Genomic DNA, 20,432 nt, shown 5'->3' with positions numbered 1-20,432 from the left:
TTCCAGAACCGTGATAGCTTAGGGCATGACCAAAATATGTGTAACAGGGTACCCTTGTCTCTCAGGCATCTCCAACACTCTTCAGATGTAGTAGGAAATATTTTATGTAAAAGTGTTGGGGTTCTGTACCATCTAGAAAGAATTTTATAGTTTGTTTCTTGTGTTTTAGCGCAGATGGATGACTTGTGAGTGAAGCGAAGTATGCGTTGGCAATCGTGCGATTTAACTGTTTGTGCGTTGGCAACAATGCGCACCAGCAACTGTGCATCCCAGCAGTTGTGCATTTGGCTAGCTTGTAAGCAAGCACCTGCATGAGGATCCTGTCGAGGTTTTCTAGCCTGATGATCAAGCATCTTTATGCGATCAAGCCTTTCTGCGTGACCATGCAACTAGGAGGCAAGAAAAAACAATGCATAACTATACAAACATAAACATGCATCTTTATGTGACCGTGTATCTTTAAGTGATCCTGTCACCTTATGCGATCACGCGTTCTTATGTGATCAAAAAAATTAAGCATTTTTTTTTTTTTTTAAAGAAACATATCCAAAAATGCATTTTGTACACACATGACCATGTGTCTTTATGCAACCTGTTTAAGCAGCAACCTTGCGTTTAAGCAGCACCTGTGCGTTTCAGCAGCAACTGTGCGATCTAGCACTGTGCAATCCAGCCACTGTGTATTTCAGCATCTGTGCATTTTAAGCAACTGTGCGACCTTAGCGACTGTGCAATTCAGCATCTGTGTATGTTAGCAACTGTGCGATTTCAGCAACTGTACATATCAGGATCTGTGCGTACGAGCAACTGTGTGATTTTAGCAACTGTACATATCAGCATCTTTGCGTACTAGCAACAGTGCGATTTTAGCAACTGTGCATATCAGCATCTGTGCGTATTAGCAACTGTGTGATTTTAGCAACTAAGCATATCAGCATCTGTGTGTATTTAGCAACTGCGCGATTTTAGCAAGCAAGCACTTGCTCAACTGCAGGTGGTACTATACTTATACCTGTAGGATACCAAGCACATATACACTATGCTCAAACCTTTCAAACATGTAATATAACAACATGCATTTCAAAACTGCAAGCATGTATATTATGCTGTTCCTGCCCACAAGCAGAAAATTACACTTTTAAAGTGAACTGCTAATCATCCAGGGGTGTATCTGCTACTTACAGCTTGTACATGCCCCATGGATAGGCAGAAAATATGCAGCATGTAATCATGACTTGTATGTACCTGTTCCCAAGCTGGCCCTCACACACTCACGGTCCACTGTTCTGTCTCCAAGGCCGTCCGACCTGTCAGCACATGGTAATAGCTGCTCCTCTTCTTCCTGCCTACAATAACAATAGGCTAGGAGCAAATCTGCGCCCTCTAGTGGCTGGAGAAAAAACAGTGTGAAACAGACAGTCAGATCGCTCTCTTAATTGAGACACTGCAAACAAATGCAGACTCACCATTCCTCTCTGCAGGGTACTGCTGGAATATCACAACGACCCAATCTTCACCCGGCGGGTTGGTGTCATGCCAGACCTTCAAGGACGGGGTCCCCTCTGAACGTAGGGTCCACTGCCTTGGGCCATGTATAGCACCCTGCCAGAGCAAACCTGTGGTATAGCAATGTGACCAAGGTGCTAGATCTCAGGTCCCAGCTCTCTTAAGAGAAGCATTACAGGCAAAACCTCATCCTTCGTTATTGAGGCATCGGGTACCATCCACTTTAGCTTTTGTTTTGGCTCTCTGAATGGATCCGATAGCATAGCTCCCTGACCCTGTTCAGGCCATCTAGGAGCACTCATTAACCGTGACCAACACCTTAGACAATGGCGAAAAAACTGAGGTACTCCCTGTAGAGGAGGGGTTATATAGGGAGGAAAACTTCCTGTCTAATTGATTACACCAGTGTCCAGCACCTGAAGGTGAGATATAAACCCACTTAGTAATTACTATGAGCCTCTGTGTCCCATGATGTACGATAAAGAAATTATCTACTTTGTTATGCCATATTTGGAAAGAAGGGGAAGATTCCTCATGTCAAAGGGCTTTGGCTGCATTTAGAAGGTGTCTCAGAATTGATTTTTGGTATATTTTGGTGAAGATTGAAGGAGAAAAAAAGTATCCATCACTTTTTGAGCGACAGAGGGCTCAATGCAAAAAGGCATAAGATTACTCCGCTGTTGATAGGAAAAACAGACTGGTATTTGATAAAATGCATATTGACAAGTCACATTGCTTCTAGGAGAATGTCCTTTGAGTAGATGAGCTAAAACTGTGGCAAGTCACATCAGCTCTATGTTCACAGACAAAAATGTAAGCTTTCAAAAGGAAAGAATACTATACCTATACTGTGAAACATGTAGGAGGCTTCCTTATATATTTGGGCTACTTTGCTGTGTCTTGCAGGAGGGTTGAATCTGTCCAGGGCACAATAAAATCTCAAGACTATTAAAGAATTCTGGAGGGAAACATACTGCCAGGTGTCAAAAAAAACTCTGTCTCAGTCGCTAAGAGCTAAAGATATTCTTTGTTTGCAGTGACTGACTCTAAAGGTTGTGCAACTAAATATTAGGTTAAAAAATATATATTTTAACCAATGCCATTTTCATTTGTTTTTTTAAATATTCGGTTGAATCCAAACGCAAAGGCAAAGCCTGATTTTTAAAAAATATGGAATAAACAATGCTGGATGCCAAGTGTCAATTTCAAGTTATTTCAGAGTAAATTGTGGGTTCTTCTTTTTCCACGGAATGGCACCAAAAAATCTGTCCATGGTTGTATCTCATCCTGTCTCTTAGGCTACATTGGAACCAGTGATTAAGGCCTGTGCAAATTCAGATCAGAATCAGATTCCTCTGAGTGGCTAGGTGTGGCCGTTTCCTTTCACTATAATTACAGGTCACTGGCAGACACAACTATTCGCTGCTTTCCACATAGCTAGCAATCACTGCAAGTGTGACTATAGCCTAAACGGCTGACTGATTTAATTATTCTTACCTGACTGGCTTCTGTTGTCAATGACTCCAGCTGCCCTTCCAATCTCATCTTCTCTTTCAGCACCTGCAACAGTTCATCGTGAGTTCCAGCAACGGAGCTTTCCATAGAAATGCTACAAAAGCATAAACACAGAGAAGAAACTAATAATACAAAGAAAGTATATAGCATTTTCAGTGAGCACATACAGTAAATTATTTTATTGTAATATTTACCTTAAAGCAGAACTTCAGTCATTTTTCATCTTTCCATCTATTAAATCTTCTGCCCTTTAACTTTGGATAGTAAAACATTTTTTTTCTGCCAGTAAATACCTTATACAGCCCACTTTCGGTTTCTTGTCTGGTAAAAAGGCCTAAGCTTATGACATCATGCACAGCTCTCTCTCTCATCCTCCTGAGAGTTTGCCAGGAAGGGAGGGGGATGAGTCATAAGAGGGCCAATGAGAGCTGCAGAGCTGGAGCAGTGCCTCCGTGTGTCTGGGTAAATCCAGGAAGTGAACAGGCAGCAGCTTCAGCTGCCCACAGTTAAAATGGATGCAGCCAGACTCAGTGGAGGGAAATTTCTGCAGCATATTTGGCAAGTACAGAATCATAGTATATAATAAATAATATGCAAAGTGGTTGGAGGGAAGCTTCAGAATGGCAAAGATGTTTTTATTACAAATAATGTGAGCAGACTGCAGATCCTCCTTAAGGTAAATTTATCTGTAACTTTATTGTAAAGTTTATTTTAAAGTAAATTTTTGGGTACCTTCAAATATGCACAAGCTTTCACCTCCATTGTTGTTATTCTATTAAAATGTTATTAGCCACTAGAATAGCTACAGTGCCTTGAAAAAGTATTCACCCCCCTTGGCTTTTTACCTATTTTGTTACATTACAGCCTTTAGTTCAATGTTTTTTTAATCTGAATTATATGTGATGGATCAGAACACAATAGTCTAAGTTGGTGAAGTAAAATTAGAAAAATATATACATTAACCACTTGACCACTGGGTACTTAAACCCCCTTCCTAACCAGACCAAATTTTCAGCTTTCGGTGCTCTCACACTTTGAATGACAATTACTCAGTCATACAACACTGTACCCATATGACATTTTTGTCCTTTTTTTCACACAAATAGAGCTTTCTTTTGGTGGTATTTAATCACCGTTGGTTTTTTTATTTTTTGCGCTATAAAAGAAAAAAGACTGAAAATTTGGTAATAAAATGAATTTTTCTTTGTTTCTGTTATAACATTTAGCAAATTAGTAATTTTTCTTCGTAAATTTTGGCCAAAATTTATACTGCTACATATCTAGAGTCCAAAAGCTATGGTGCCAATATCTGAAAATTGATCACACCTGAAGTACTGACGGCCTATCTAATTTCTTGAGACCCTAACATGCCAGAAAAGTACAAATACCCCCCAAATGACCCCTTTTCGGAAAGAAGACATTCCAAGGTATTTAGAAAGATGCATGGTGAGTTTTTTGAAGTTGTCATTTTTTCCCACAATTCTTTGCAAAATCAAGGTTTTTTTTTTACTTTTTTTTTTTTTCCACAAAATTGTCATATTAGCAGGGTATTTCTCATAGACCGCATATGCATACCACAAATTACACCCCAAAACACATTCTGCTATTACTCCCGAGTATGGCGATACCACATGTGTGAGACTTTTACACAGCGTGGCCACATACAGAGGCCGAACATGCAGAGAGCACCTCCAGGCGTTCTGGAGCACCCAGGCCAATTCTTATATTTCTCTCCTACATGTAAAAATAATCATTTATTTGCTAGAAAATTACATAGAACCCCAAAACATTATATATATATATTTTTTTTTAGCAAAGACCCTAGAGAATACAATGGCGGTTGTTGCAACTTTTTATCTCGCACGGTATTTGCGCAGCAATTTTTCGAACGCGTTTTTTTTTTTAAATAAAAACAGTTTTGTGCTTTAAAAAAAAAAAAAAAACAGTAAAGTTAGTCCAATGTTTTTGCATAATGTGAAAGATGAAGTTACGCCGAGTAAATAGATACCCAACATGTCACCCTTCAAAATTGCACACGCTCGTGGAATGGTGCTACTTAAAAATCTCTATAGGTGACGCTTTAAACATTTTTACTGGTTACACGTTTTGAGTTACAGAGGAGGTCTAGGGCTAAAATTATTGCTCTCGCTCCAACGTTCGCAGTGATACCTCACATGTGTGGTTTGAACACCGTTTTCATATGTGGGCGGGACGTATGCGTTCGCTTCTGCATGCGAGCACACGGACAGGGGTGCTTTAAAAATTTTTTTTTTTTTATTTGTATATTTTACTTTATTTATTTTAGTTTGACACTTTTTTTTCCCCAAAAAAAAAAAAAATTAACACATATTCTTATTACAAGGAATGTAAACATCCCTTGTAATAGGAATATGGCATGACAGGTCCTCTTTACAGTGAGATATGGGGTCCCCACATTTCACCTCTAGGCTGGGAAGCCTGAAATAATAAAAAAAAAAACGATCCTGGCTTCGATCGTAGCGGTGAGTTGGTAGAAGCACCAGAGGGTGGCGGGAAGGGGGGGCGCCCCCTCTCGCCTCCCATAAGAACGATCAAGCAGTGGAACAGCTGCTATGATCATTCTTATGGTGTAGGGAATCGCCGGCTGAAAAAGCTGATGTCTGAATGATGCCTGTAGCTGCACCCATCATTCAGATATCAACGCACAAAGTCAAGGACGTCATATGACAGCGGGCGGGAACTGGGTAAAAATTGCAGAGTATTGCGGGGTATGGCAGAGTGTTGCGGGGTATGGCAGAGTGTTGCGGGGTATGGCAGAGTGTTGCGGGGTATGGCAGAGTGTTGCGGGGTAAGGCAGAGTGTTGCGGGGTATGGCAGAGTGTTGCGGGGTATGGCAGAGTGTTGCGGGGTATGGCAGAGTGTTGCGGGGTATGGCAGAGTATTGCGGGGTAGTGCTGGGTATTGCAGAGTATTGCGGGGTATTGCAGAGTATTGCAGGGTATATTACAGAGTATATTGCTGGGTATATTGCTGGGTATATTGCAGGGTATATTGCAGGGTATATTGCAGGGTATATTGCAGAGCATTGCTGGGTATATTGCAGAGCATTGCAGGGTATAATGCAGAGTATATTGCAGGGATGGCTGAGCATGGAGGGCTGGATGGATGTGACTGCAATTGTCACTGAGCAGCGCTGTGGGCACTAGACATGCAGCCCACAGCGGTGCTGCCATCCGATCCCTCCCCCTCTCACTGTACCGATCGGTACACAGAGGGGAGGGAGGAACCGGCGTCATGACATGACGCCGGTTTGTTTACATGTGATCGCTCCGTCATTTGACGGAGCGATCACATGGTAAACGGCCGTGATCAGTGGCCGTTTACCGTGATCCGCCGGGTCCAGAGGTTCTCGGGTGCTCGCCCCAGGGGGCGCGCGAGAGCAGGATTCTGGGATGACGTCCATGGACGTCCACCCAGAACTAGCCGACCACGCTGCAGCCATCTTTCGGCTATGGCCCGGTCGGCAAGTGGTTAAACTATTTTTCAGAAAAAAAAAACTGATAATTGGCATTTGCGTATTTATTCACCCCCTTTGTTTTGAAGCCCATAAAAAGCTCTGGTGCAACCAATTACCTTCAGAAGTCACATAATTAGTGAAATGATGTCCACCTGTGTGCAATCTAAGTGTCACATGATCTGTCATTACATATACACACCTTTTTGAAAGGCCCCAGAGGCTGCAACACCTAAGCAAGAGGCACCACTAACCAAACACTGCCATGAAGACCAAGGAACTCTCAAAACAAGTAAGGGACAATGTTGTTGAGAAGTACAAGTCAGGGTTAGGTTATAAAAAATTATCCAAATCTTTGATGATCCCTAGGAGCACCATCAAATCTATCATAAGCAAATGGAAAGAACATGGCACAACAACAAACCTGCCAAGAGACGGCCGCACACCAAAACTCATGGACCGGGCAAAGAGGGCATTAATCAGAGAGGCAGCACAGAGACCTGAGGTAACCCTGGAGGAGCTGCAGAGTTCTACAGCAGAGACGGGAGTATCTGGACATAGGACGACAATAAGCCGTACGCTCCATAGAGTTGGGCTTTATGGCAAAGTGGCCAGAAGAAAACCATTACTTTCAGCAAATAAACAAAATGGCACGTTTTGAGTCTGCGAAAAGTATGGAGGAAGGTGCTCTGGTCTGATGAGACTAATATTGAACTTTTTGGCCAAAGAAAACGCTATGTCTGGCGCAAACCCAACACATCACATCACCCAAAAATCACCATCCCCACAGTGACCACATTGTGATGGCAGCATCATGCTGTGGGGATGTTGAAGGAAAGATGGATGGTGCTAAATACAGGGATATTTTTGAGCAAAACCTGTACCACTCTGTGTGTGATTTGAGGCTAGGACGGAGGTTCACCTTCCAGCAGGACAATGACCCCAAACACGCTGCTAAAAGCAACACATGAGTGGTTTAAGGGGAAACATGTAAATGTGTTGGAATGACCTAGTCAAAGCCCAGACCTCAATCCAATAGAAAATCTGTGGTCAGACTTAAAGATTGCTGTTCACAAGTGCAAACCACCCAACTTGAAGAAGCTGGAGCAGTTTTGCAAGGAGGAATGAGCAAAAATCTCAGTGGTAAGATGTGGCTAGCTCATAGAGACTTATCAAAAGCGACTTGGAGCTGTGATAGCCACAAAAGGTGGATCTACAAGGTATTGACTTTAGGGGGGTGAATAGTTAAGCACATTGACTTTTTCTGTTATTTTGTCCTCTTTGAACATTATGGGCATGTTCTGTAAATTAAATGATGCAAATTCTCAAACAATCCATGTTAATTCCAGGTTGTGAGGCAACTAAACACGAAAAATGCCAAGGGGGGTGAATAATTTTGCAAGGCACCGTACTACAATCAGCCTGCCTAACAACTGTTAAGAAAAAAAAATAACCATATAGGAAGTGTGCATTATCTTCAGTGAGTTGAAGACTCAAACATTCATTGAAAGTAATAATACAGAAGCAATTTGTAGACTACAATGCAGGAAGCAGCGAGTGTAATGAGCAAAAAAATTGCTAGCTACATTTACATACATCATCACAAACTATACAAATCGCTTGGAGGTGAAAGTTCTGAACCTGTGAACAAAGGTGATACACTTTATCGCTAAAACTGGTGCACACAGAATCTGGTGTAGCTCTGCATAGTAACAAATTAGCTTCTAACTTCAGCTCGTCCAATTAAGCTTTGATAATATAACCTAGAAGCCGATGGCTTACTATACTCAGCTGCACCAGATTCAGTGTGCACCAATTTTAGTACATTTCCCCAGTAAGCATTTTGTTAACGGATAGGTTCACCCTTAGGCCCGAGCACACCTTTGCGACATGCAACTTTGTGGTGCGTTTTTGGAGCCACGCCATTCATGTTGAATGGGTCTCCCTTTACTCCATAAACCTGCCAAAGAAGCTCATGTACTGACTGTGTTTGGGGTGCCATTAGAAAATAGTTGCACCACAACTGCGTCCAGCGTTTTTCTGAGATTCTGGATTCCAATACGCTCAGGTGTGAATGGGGCCTCATTGCAGATAAAACATATGTACATCTCTCTTAGATTGTATTACACGTTACACCTTAAATATGTGTGTAACATTTAACATGCTCCAAAAGGTGAAATTATCCAAATACAGTCACAATGTAGAATCAGAGGAATATTACCATAAAGGTGCCCTCAAAAAGTTTAATAAAACTGCGATTCTACCACATTAAGATGGCTGCCTCTCTCAGCGCTGCCACCAACAGACTCACAAAAAAAAAAAAGTTATACCCAAAAAATGTATTATAAATTCCTCTAAAACAATCTATCCAGAATGTGCAAGGTAACTCATATTAACAATATATATCAAGCTGCAATATGCATAAATGTGCAAATACATAAACGTTCAAAAATATAAATCGATCAAAAAGTGCAACGTGCATACACACAAATTTCTATACATCTTGGAATGCAATAAAACTTCCCACATAGGAATGGTTCAATACTCACGCAAATCTTTCAAGCCAACAAAATGAATGAAAAAAAAGGAGGGGGCTCTCATAGCGTAAAAACCATCTAAAACTCTTCATTCCATAAAAACAATCAAAACACTCACATTCACATGTGTCTCCACTGACAATAGTATATGCAAGTCCAATCAAGGAGCCAAGTCGTCTCTGGTCGCAATTCCGAGCCACGAGGGCGAACCCAGAGTGTGCGGTGACGTCACGTCCAAGCCCCGCCTGGGGTACACTAATATTATTTCTTTTGCATGAAATATTTGCATGAGTATTGAACCATTCTTATATGAGACATTTTATTGCATTACAAAGACATATATGAATTTGGGTGTATGCACATTGCACTTTTTGATTGTATTTTTGAAAGTTTGTGTATTTGCACATTGCAATTTGATATATATTGTTTATTAGGACCGAAACAACTAATCGATTAATCAACAACTAATCGATTATGAACATAGTAATCGATCGGCCAATAACATAATGGGGTTAAAAATAAAAAACTAAAATTAGCCCTTTATAGTAAAAAAAGAGCAAATAATCGCTACTGTAAATATTAGTTTCACAGTAAAAAAAATTAACCCCTTAAAGTAGCCATTATCTGCTTTTTTTGTACTATAAAGGGCTAATTTTAGTTTTTTTTTTTTAACCCCATTATGTTACTAAACATCTTAGGCCTGGTTCACACCTATGTGTTTTTTGGTACTTTTTGCAGAAATGCACTACAGTTCATTTACATGTTTTTTTCTGGGACAAGTTCACATCTATGCTTTTTTCAGCTGCTGCGTATTTGGAAAGGGTCAGGGACCTTAACGCAAAATGGCGCTTTTTTGGTTCAATATACTTCAATGGAGAAGCTGCAGAAAAGCATGTAAAGCGTTTTTGCAGCAATTTGTGTTTTTTAACCTGCCCAACAACAAATTGGGCAAAAAAAAAATATGCAAAAACGCAAATCGCAGCAAAATCACATGCATGAAAAACAAAACGCACAGCAAAAAGCACTGCAAAAACAGATCAAAAGCAAACTGCATAGGTGTGAACCGAGCCTTATGCTGGCCATACATATATCAATTTTCAGATGAGAATATTCATACGAAAATCTTTGTACATTCGCTGAATGAAACAATGTTGTTTGAAATTTTCACTTGCTTTTAACATTTCTGTTTTTAAAATGAATGTCATTTCTGAACGAAAACCACATACGCTGTCTGAAAATTCCTTTCATCAAGAAGTTTTCTATTAGTTCTAAATTTTCCCATCACTGTGGTTGAAATCGAACATCGACCTCACTAACAATTAGAAAATGGAACGAACGTTCTTAAAATTACATTTTATTTATTTATTTTTTTTTTTTTAAGGAAGACATTGTTTTTGTATGGCCAGCATATAATATATTACAGTTTTGTCTGAAAATCGGCAAAACAGTCTAACTTTTTTTCTTTCTTTAAATAAAAAAAATAATCTCTGAGTCTGATATTTACCAGATTCACCCTTTAATAGTATATACAGTATATCCCCTCTCATAGTATATACAGTGTATATCCCCTCTTAATAGTATATACAGTATGTCTCTTCTGTTGGTTTTTCTCGGCGTGGATTAGAGATTTTGCTCCCTAACCATATAGTTGGTTATTTATATTTACCACTGCATAGAGGTAATTAAGAATAAATTGCCCGTTTTTAAAACTTTACATATTATTAACTAAATTATACACCACACTTTTTTTTTTTTTTAAGGTCATTAACCGATTAATCGAAACAATAAATCGGCCAACTAATCAATTAAAAAAAAGTAAAAAATCGTTAGTTGCAGCCCTATTGTTTATACGAGTTGCATTGCACATTCTGGATAGATAATTCAGAGGAGTTTATAATTAATTTTTGGAGTATAATTTGAGTGTATTGGTGGCAGTGCTGTCCACTTCACTATACGTTTTTTACTTTTGATGTCTACATCAAAATTGGATAGCAGCTCCATTTTGGGAAACTTGTTTTAAATCTGTGGCGCAGATCTATACAGTATCTCACAAAAGTGAGTATACCCCTCACATTTTTGTAAATATTTTATTATATCTTTTCATGTGACAACACTGAAAAATGACACTTTGCTACAACGTAAAGTAGTGAGTGTACAGCTTGTCCCCTCAAAATAACTCAACACACAGCCTTTAAATGTCTAAACCGCTGGCAACAAAAGTGAGTACACCCCCAAGTCAAAATGTCCAGTGTTAGTGTTACAAGGTCTCAGGTGTGAATGGGGAGCAGGTGTGTTAAATTTGGTGTTATCGCTCTCACTCTTTCATACTGGTCACTGGAAGTTCAACATGGCACCTCATGGCAAAAAAGAATTGTTGCTCTACATAAAGATGGCCTAGGCTATAAGAAGATTGCCAAGACCCTGAAACTGAGCTGCAGCACGGTGGCCAAGACCATACAGCAGTTTAACAGGACAGATTCCACTCAGAACAGGCCTCTCCATGGTTGACGAAAGAAGTGCACGTGCCCAGCGTCATATCCAGAGGTTGTCTTTGGGAAATAGACGTACGAGTGCTGCCAGCATTGCTGCAGAGGTTGAAGGGGTGGGGGGTCAGCCTGTCAGTGCTCAGTCCATACGCCCCACACTGAATCAAATTGGTCTGCATGGCTGTCATCCCAGAAGGAATCCTCTTCTAAAGATGATGCACAAGAAAGCCCGCAAACAGTTTGCTGAAGACAAGCAGACTAAGGACATGGATTACTGGAACCATGTCCTGTGGTCTGATGAGACCAAGATGAACTTATTTGGTACAGATGGTGTCAAGCGTGTGTGTGGCGGCAACCATGTGAGGGGTACAAACACAAGTGTGTCTTGCTTACAGTCAAGCATGGTGCTGGGAGTGTCATGGTCTGGGGCTGCTTAAGTGCTGCTGGCACTGGACAGCTACAGTTCATTGAGGGAACCATGAATGCCAACATGTACTGTGACATACTGAAGCAGAGCATGATCCCCTCCCTTTGGAGACTGGGCTGCAGGGCAGTATTCCAAGATAACAACCCCAAACACACCTTCAAGATGACCACTGCCTTGCTAAAGAAGCAAAGGGTAAAGGTGATGGACTGGCCAAGCATGTCTCCAGACCTAAACCATATTGAGCACCTGTGGGGCATCCTCAAACTGAAGGTTGAGGAGCACAAGGTCTCTAACATCCACCAGCTCTGTGATGTCATCATGGAGGAGTGGAAGAGGACTCCAGTGGCAACCTTTGAAGCTCTGATGAATTCCATGTTCAAAAGGGTGAAGGCAGTGCTGGAAAATAATGGTGGCCACACAAAATATTGACACTTTGGTCCCAATTTGGACATCTTCATTTGGGGGTGTACTCACTTTTGTTGCCAGCATTTAGAGATTAATGGCTGTGTGCTGAGTTATTTTGAGGGGACAGCAAATGTACACCGTTATACAATTTGTACACTCACTACTTTACATTGTAGCAAAGTGTAATTTCTTTAGTGTTGTCACATGAAAAGATATAATAAAATATTTACAAAAACGTGAGGGGTGTACATATTTTTGTAAGGCACTGTATATCTCTTTAGAGTTACAAAACTGTCTGATGTACCAGTTTAACATTATTAACAAATCTCTCTCAACACTGAAAACATTTTTTTTTTCATTGTTATTACCTGCTTGAAATGCTGTCTCGCCGGCTTCTAGGTTCACCAATTCCCTCAGACTCCTGAGTTTGTTGCTCTGCAGCAGCAGCTTGCAAGACATCACTTAGTGAAGGATAGTGCCCTACATCTTCTGGAGCTATGCTTTGCCCATTCACAATGTATTCTTCTCTCCTGGGTGATGCAGCAACAAAATCAGACCCTTGTCCAGCAGATACACTACTGTACGTAGAGCTGTCACTCTCATTTCCATCAAGTCTAGTTCCGAGATCACTCCCATCAAGTTCAGAGCTGTTGTCAGCATAGTAACCCTCAAATTTCTGTCCTTCCATACTAATTTCGGACACTACTGAGGTGAGGCTCCCCCTATTGGGCTTTAGGGAGCCAGGCGATGAATCAGAATAACCTATGTAGGGATTGCTGGGTTCAGAAGATTCTATACGATAGTCTGCTAAAGAACGAATTTTGCTAGAAGATTTGGATGATTTGGAGGACTTTTTCACTTTGGAAGACGATGGGAGGCCTAGACTGCCCAGTTTCGGACCCCGTGGGACACTTGTGCGCAAGAAGGAATACTCCTTAGTCATTGCAACAGTACTGGCCCGAGGAAGATTATCCGGATTGAACATCAGTTCAGGATCCAAAGTGCTTGAAGGGCGACTTTTAGGAGTCGACTGATTAGACTACACAGAGAAATAAATTTACATCACAATACAGTATATTATTACATGCTAAAAACCATTGTTTCAAACACTCAAACACAGAATATGGTTTTAACATTTTGAGCAAGGAAAAAAGGAAAAGCACAATTCAAGGACTGATTTCAAGTGATCATATTGTCTGTAAAAGGCAATTTGATGGTGGGGAGAGTCAGGAAGTGGTATGTTTGGTCTTTGTCAGTGTCCTCATTGGGGAGATTTTCACTTCACTTCCTTACCAGTGACAGTTGGGACAAAAAAAGAGAGAGGAATTAAAAATATGACAGCTGTTACCAAACTAAATTAGAGCTTGAGCGTGTGTCAGACTGCTTCAGCAAGACTCACACAAAGCACAGTGGTCCAGCTCTGTAGTCACTGCCCAGGCCTCAGGAATTTATAGAGCGGTAGCAGATTACAACATCTAAAACAAGCAAGTCTGTAAAGTCTAATTACTTTCAGAACCCTGAATTACATGGTTCATTTTTTATTGCAGGGTACAGTCAGGTTTTTAAAACTAAATCACATTACAGCTGATTGACTGCTTTTATACCCTAGCTAAGGCACTTTGTTGCTCCATTTTTTTTTTTTTTATTTAATAAAACTTGTATGAATGCTAATTTATAAAATAAAACATCTCAGTGTCAAGAGTGATCATTTCTGTACTACCTGTTTGTTTAAAGAAACAAATATATTGAAAAAAAAATTTCAGCGTCTTAGAGAAAGGGACATCTTAAACTGAATCTAAACCCCAAAACAAAAAAAATGCAAAATATTACAGCTTACTAGTCTTTAGATGTAATGCCTTTTTAGGCTTTTTCTCTTTTTCACCTAGTAATCCTGCAAATAACATACTTCCTGCCTTTTTGAGTCTACACTCATCATTGTCACACAGGCTGGACTTCAAACATGTCTCCATTCGTTCATCTCCATTACATTTTGTTTTGATGGGGCTAGTGGTTTGAACTAGAAAGATAAAGGAGGTTTGTGCTTTTAAGTGACAAGACATAACATTTCAGGTGAGATCAACAGGTACTGTTTTTTCTTTACTTGCTAAAAATTTTGTTTTTAACCTGAACAAAGAAATGTAATGCAGCTAAAACATCTATAGACTGGCAAGCTGCAATAAATAACACTTTTGGTTTTGGGTTTAGATACGCTTCAGATCAGTTTATAACAGGGATTTCCAACCTGCGGCCAAAGACAGCTATGAATGCGGCCCAACCCAAAATCGTAAACATACTTAAAAATGTTACATTTTGGGGGAATTTTATGTAAAAATGCATTTCCACTTAGTGAACACATACAGCCGATGTAAAATTTGACAGTGAGGTTGATCTACTAAAACTGCAAAGTGCAAAATCAGGAGAAGCTGTGCATGGTAGCCAATCAGCTTCTATCTTCGGCTTGTTTAATTAAGCTTTGAAAAAAAAAAAAAAAACACAACACTAGAAACTGATTGGTTTCTATGCAAAGCTGCACCAGATTTTGCATGTTCCAGTTTTAGTAAATAAACCCTAATGTCTCTTTACTGGACTTTTTGAAGTTTTATCTTCCCAAAGAAAAATATTGCACTCTTCACAATCACGCCTTGATCACGTCATCATTTTTCAGTAGCACCTATATTAGTGATCAACTATTTTCAAGGATGAAGTACACAGGGCAAAATTAGAACCAAAATATCTGATGTAGCACCTTGAGAATTCATTGAGAATTGCTACTACATCCATTGAACCAAATATTGAGGTGTTAATTAAACACAGTGTCAAAAATTGCACCAGTTTTATGTTGTCCTCTTTTACTTTAAATAAAAAATATTACAAAAAAAAAAAAAAAAGAAGTTTTATTACTCAGTTGGGTACATTATCTATATCAGTGATCTGTCCGACTTTTTCTGCTCATCAGCTATCCTTATTGTTAGTATATTGTATGTGTGGCCCAAAACAAGTCTTCCAATGCGGCCTAGGAAGGTCAAAAGGTTGGACACCGCTGTTTACAGGAATAAAAAAAAAATATGTATAGATCTATATAAATTATTATTAGTAATGGAGAGGATATCTCTATAAGAAATAAAATTCTCACCCTCTCCTGCTGACGCTTAACCCTGTACTGTTTCAGCTGCTCCTCCAAGCGACGTCTGGCCTGCAAGCGTATTTGCTCCTCTCTCTCAAGTGGAAGGGAAGCATCACTGGAGGCTGATAACACACACACACATCAAAAATAAGAAGTGCACAGACAGAAAAAAAACAAGATCTCACATATATGGAACAATCATAAAGATAATCCCAGGTCTTCAGTAACGTATTGTGCACAACGACATAGTTCACTGCATGTTGCAAGAGGCAAAGCAGAAAATCAAATTAGAAAAGAAAAGAAAGATACATGGAGATAATCTACTGTCTGTAAACAGTACTGTTTTTACATACACAAGTAAGAAACATATGCCATAAATAGGCCTAACTAATAATGTACTGAAAAGTGTGATGACCATATAAAAGGTAAAGTTTCCCACCACAACCATATTTCCATATATAGAGCCAACCAGACAGTATGACTGGCCCTGGCTAAGAACTAGTGAGGTACTGGGCCAGAATATAGACCAGGATGCAGCACTTATAGAGGTTCTCTCTATGTATCATCATACTGAAGCTGCATGCTACAGGTAATATCCTCTCATCAGGAGATGCATCCTTTATTTACCCCAGTTTATATAGCTGTTTTACAGATGTTTAGGTGCTTTTTCAGTTTGTCAGCCTTATAAGTAAAGATGACCAGTATCCAAGTGCACTTTCAACAGTCACTGCACTTTAAATTACCTTATTAACCACATCAATACAATGCACTTACGCCCCCTTCCCTCCCAGGCCAATTTTCAGCTTTCAACGCTCTTGCATTTTCAATGACAATTGCGCGGTCATGCTACGCTGTACCCAAATGAAATTTTTATCATTTTGTTTGCACAAATAGAGCTTTCTTTTGGTGATATTTATTCATGACTCCCTTTTTTATTTTTTGCGATAAGCAAAAAAAGAGCGGAAATTTGGAAAAAACAATATTTTCTTTATTCTATTTTAAAAGAAATCCAATAAAATCGAATTTTGTCATAAATTTAAGCCAAAATGTATTCTGCTACATGTCTTTGGTAAAAAAAATCCTGTTAAGTGTATAATAATCGGTTTGTGTGATCATGGACAGATGATCATTTGCGTACATGTACAGATGTGCGCAGGTGATCACGGACATATGTGTGCAGATGATCATTGGGACATTTTACTGGGACATATGTGGGGGACAGGTGTTTTTACTATGTGGGGAAATGTATATGTGTTTTGGGGCATTGTGTTTTACACTGTGTGATACTATGCTGGTGATCAGTGTGTAAAAAGCTGTAAAAAGCAGCTCATACGCACCGATCACCAGCCGGCTGCAGTGATCCGGTCTCCTCTCCGACAACTAATGTGTGAGGAGAGGAGAGCCGATCACCTAGCAACCGGCTCTCTGTTTACATCACATGATGACTATGATTGGACACGGCCGTCATGTGAGCAGGAGGGCCAATCACAGAGCCCTCCTGCCGGTCTATGGACCTCAAGTTGCATCAAAGTCAGACCAAAGTACTGTGCAGGGACTACTTTGAAGTTGCACAGATATTAATAGTACTCATTGGAAATCATGAGGTATGACTTGTCATGCGACATTGCAGTCCCAAGTCGCAGGACAAGTCGCACAAGTGTGGAAGGGGCCTAAAACTAAAGTTTAATACTGATGCTTGGTTTGAGTGTGTGTATTGTTTTGTTGGTTAAGTTCTGTTTTTTTTTTTTTTTTAAGCTGGTTGGCAACCTTCCCCTATACATGCGACACCACTCCTTTTATATGCTGGAGGTCTCCAGCATCTGTGATAGTATTTACTTCTTTGGCTACTGTTGCTATTTGAGATCTGCATAGCTGACTATCGTGCCATCACATCCTGTGTTCTGGTGGCATTTAAAAAAAAAAAAAAAGTTTAAAACTGATGCTAATTTAAATTAGTATTAATTTAGCTAGACAGATATATTAGGCCTATTTATAAAGATCTGCAAAAAAAATGATTTTTACTTTGACAAATTTTCCCTACTTGCAGTCAAAATGACAATCAATTTATAATTGTAAAGTAAAAAAAAAAATGTAGGGTGCTTTGGATGACAGGAATGGCCAGAGAGAATGTCTGCAGTATGGGATGGATGCAAGTCAGGCAGACAGATGTCTTAGAACAGTTGGGCAGCACTAGTAAAGCAAATCTCTGGTAACGAAAAAACAAACAAAAGGCGCCATTATATATTATATTATAGTATGCAACAGAAAGTTCTGATTTAGAAGTGGCAAAAAATGCTATGAAAAAACACCCACTCTGTCCTCTAACCTTTCCTAGCCCTCTATCCCCAAGTCTCCAAGTTTCTCTCGAGTCTCATTTCTATAAGGTTGCTCAAAACAGAGCACCGAATGTAAAACTGACTAATTACACAATCTTAATTTTTTTTAAATTTTTTTTAATTTACAGGTCAAACCATGAAAGAGTAGAAATTTCAAATCAAGAAACATCACAGGAGCACTTTGCAAGTAGGAATAATAGTGCAAAGCGATAGATGGGATTGCACTTCAGAAAAAGAGGCGCTTACACAGGTCAGTTTCCTGCATATGAAGGCTTAGCTTCAGCGACTGCAAAGCTTCTTTTCTAAGAACTACGCCCTCAGTACTAGGTTCATTGAAACCAGCCACACCTGGAGGGGCTGCACTTCTACAGTCCTTTAGTGGCTCAGTGGTTGGAGGAGGATCCGTATAATGTGAGAGAGGTCCATTCTGACATGCGTCTCCAGAATTGTTCAACTCCATACTGATTTCTTCATTTGGCAATTTATTAGAATGTAAGCTTGTCACTAAAAAATAAGTAATATAAAAAAAAAAAATGTAAAACATTTGAATCACAATATTTTAAACAGTAGACACAATTGGAACTTTAAACACATTAAATACATACGCAACCAACCAAAGAACTAAAAAAAAAAAAAAAAAAAAAAAAAAAAAAAAAAAGGAGGAAAAAAAAAAAAAAAAAAAAAAAAAAAAAAAAAGACAGACTGGCCAGATAAAAGATTCCTAAAGGCCAAGTTCACCCTTTGCACCATGCTACAGCTGTAGTTAGCATGTACCATGGTGCAAACATGTAACATGACAAAATGTGGACAATTTCAAGCAGTATGAATACTTTTTCAAGGCACTGTTTACTACATTTTATATACAGTATATATTTAATTCATTACATAAAATTTTTGCTTTTGTGTTTAGATACACCTTGGAGGTCATTTACTAAAGGCAAATCCTCTTTGCACTACAAGTGCAGTTGCTGTAGATCTGAGGGGGACATGCAAGGAAAAAAAAAAAAAAAAAAAAAAAAAAAAAACAGCATTTTAACTTGCACAAGATTACATGATAAAATCAGCAGAGCTTCCCCTCAGATCTGCGACAACTGCACTTCCAAGTGCACTTGGAGTGCAGAGTGGATTCTCATCAAGGCCACCTGCACTGCTAGGTCAAAGATATCAAGAAGATGGCCAGTATCCTCTCTCTCAGTTTTAATATATAATGTATCCCTCTTTTGTAAGAGAATATTGTACTTATGGGATAACTCTACTATGTTTTGTATAATTTCCTTTTAAAAGAAAATACTATTAGAAAATAAATGTTCCAATGGAAGCAAGCGCATTTTCAGGTATATTAGCACTAATACCAAAACATCCACTACATTTCATATTAGAAAATTCAAGTGAACATTTGGCAGCAGGTTCCATTCTGGAACATTTGGTCTTTAAACTAAGCTTTTAATAGCAGCACAGGACACGGTAAACCTTCCAGTTGTCTGGAGTAGACCTTTCTGACACTCAAATTACATTTGTCTTGTGACTGAATGAGAGGACAGCAATCATACAAACTCGTTATGTGCGGTCTTTGGTTATAAAAACATTTTGGTAATATATTGGGCAGTTGTATTACTGTGGAAATGCACATGCAATGGATTTAAATCATTACATTTAAAAAAAGAAAATTTAGAAGAATGAAAACAATTCTCCAATATCATATCTCATATTTTTTTGTATGAATGGGGAGAAGATATTAAACAATCTCAGTGCTGCCTCTTAAGTCATTGTAGTGTCTTTTATCCATGACCTTGTGAAGATAGGCATCACTGGGTAGGCTGAATGAAAGGAGGAAAGAGGAGAGCACATGAGAAGGGATCAGCATTATAAAGTAAAGCACAATGAATATCAAATAGGAGTAGATTCACTGGGGAAAACAGAGTGAAAGTTTTGGTTTGTGGACATTTACCTCTTGCATGATGGAGTGAGCATAATGGGGTTAGTCTTGCATTGAGCCACTCAAGGGGGTGTGGGTGGTGTTATCTAAGGTCAGAGTTCCCTGCCACAGGAAGGCACTGAACTGGGACCAGGTAGCCCATATGTTGTAAAGTCTAAGATATTGATCTTTACATGTGGCCACCCATTTTTCTGGTTTGGTGAGATCTGTCAGCTTTCTGGTCCAATCTACTCTGTGTAGGAATGTTCTACAAATGTAAACATCCTCTCCAACACAGTAAGATAGGGATGAATAAACAGTCAGTCTAGCGGGAACCTTGTACCATTGAATAAAGAGTTCATAATAAGGTTCCTGTATCTAAATTGAGGTGGTGTGAGTAAAATACATCATCTGCAGCAGATGCGGTTCGGTTTAGGCTGCAGCCCAATCCCTCTACCACTCTATAATAAAAGGATAGACCTCCTTAAAAGTTATCTTATAACAACAGCTTATATATCATGTTACAGTGTCCAAGATAGTACGTTCATACGCATGCGCTGTTTCCACAAGTACTGGTGTACACTCATGTACAGACAAATACAGCGATTAAATTTCTACATGCTTTAGGGCTCATGCAAACTGCAGCTTAAAATAAAAAAAAAAAAAAAAAAAAAAGCTGCTTTTACAG

The 20,432-nt window shown here is 39.3% G+C and overlaps 1 protein-coding gene across 2 annotated transcripts in view; it reads right to left on the bottom strand.

The window, feature by feature from the left end:
- The window catches only part of GOLGA3 (golgin A3), a 143,158-nt gene that overhangs the window by 94,758 nt on the left and 27,968 nt on the right, over positions 1 to 20,432 (bottom strand). The window contains exons 3-6 of one of the 2 annotated variants that reach the window (XM_073628458.1): positions 18,076 to 18,333; positions 15,503 to 15,615; positions 12,738 to 13,408; positions 3,004 to 3,115 (exon numbers count right to left, since the gene is read on the bottom strand). In XM_073628458.1, the coding sequence (XP_073484559.1) occupies positions 3,004 to 3,115; positions 12,738 to 13,408; positions 15,503 to 15,615; positions 18,076 to 18,333 (1,154 nt within the window). The remainder of the gene's footprint in view (positions 1 to 3,003; positions 3,116 to 12,737; positions 13,409 to 15,502; positions 15,616 to 18,075; positions 18,334 to 20,432) is intronic. The other variant, XM_073628465.1, reaches the window with a different exon arrangement.

This window comes from Aquarana catesbeiana, linkage group LG01 (assembly GCF_042186555.1).
Source record: "Aquarana catesbeiana isolate 2022-GZ linkage group LG01, ASM4218655v1, whole genome shotgun sequence".
Lineage (NCBI taxonomy): Eukaryota > Metazoa > Chordata > Amphibia > Anura > Ranidae > Aquarana > Aquarana catesbeiana.
This window is presented reverse-complemented; position numbering and strand designations above follow the sequence as displayed.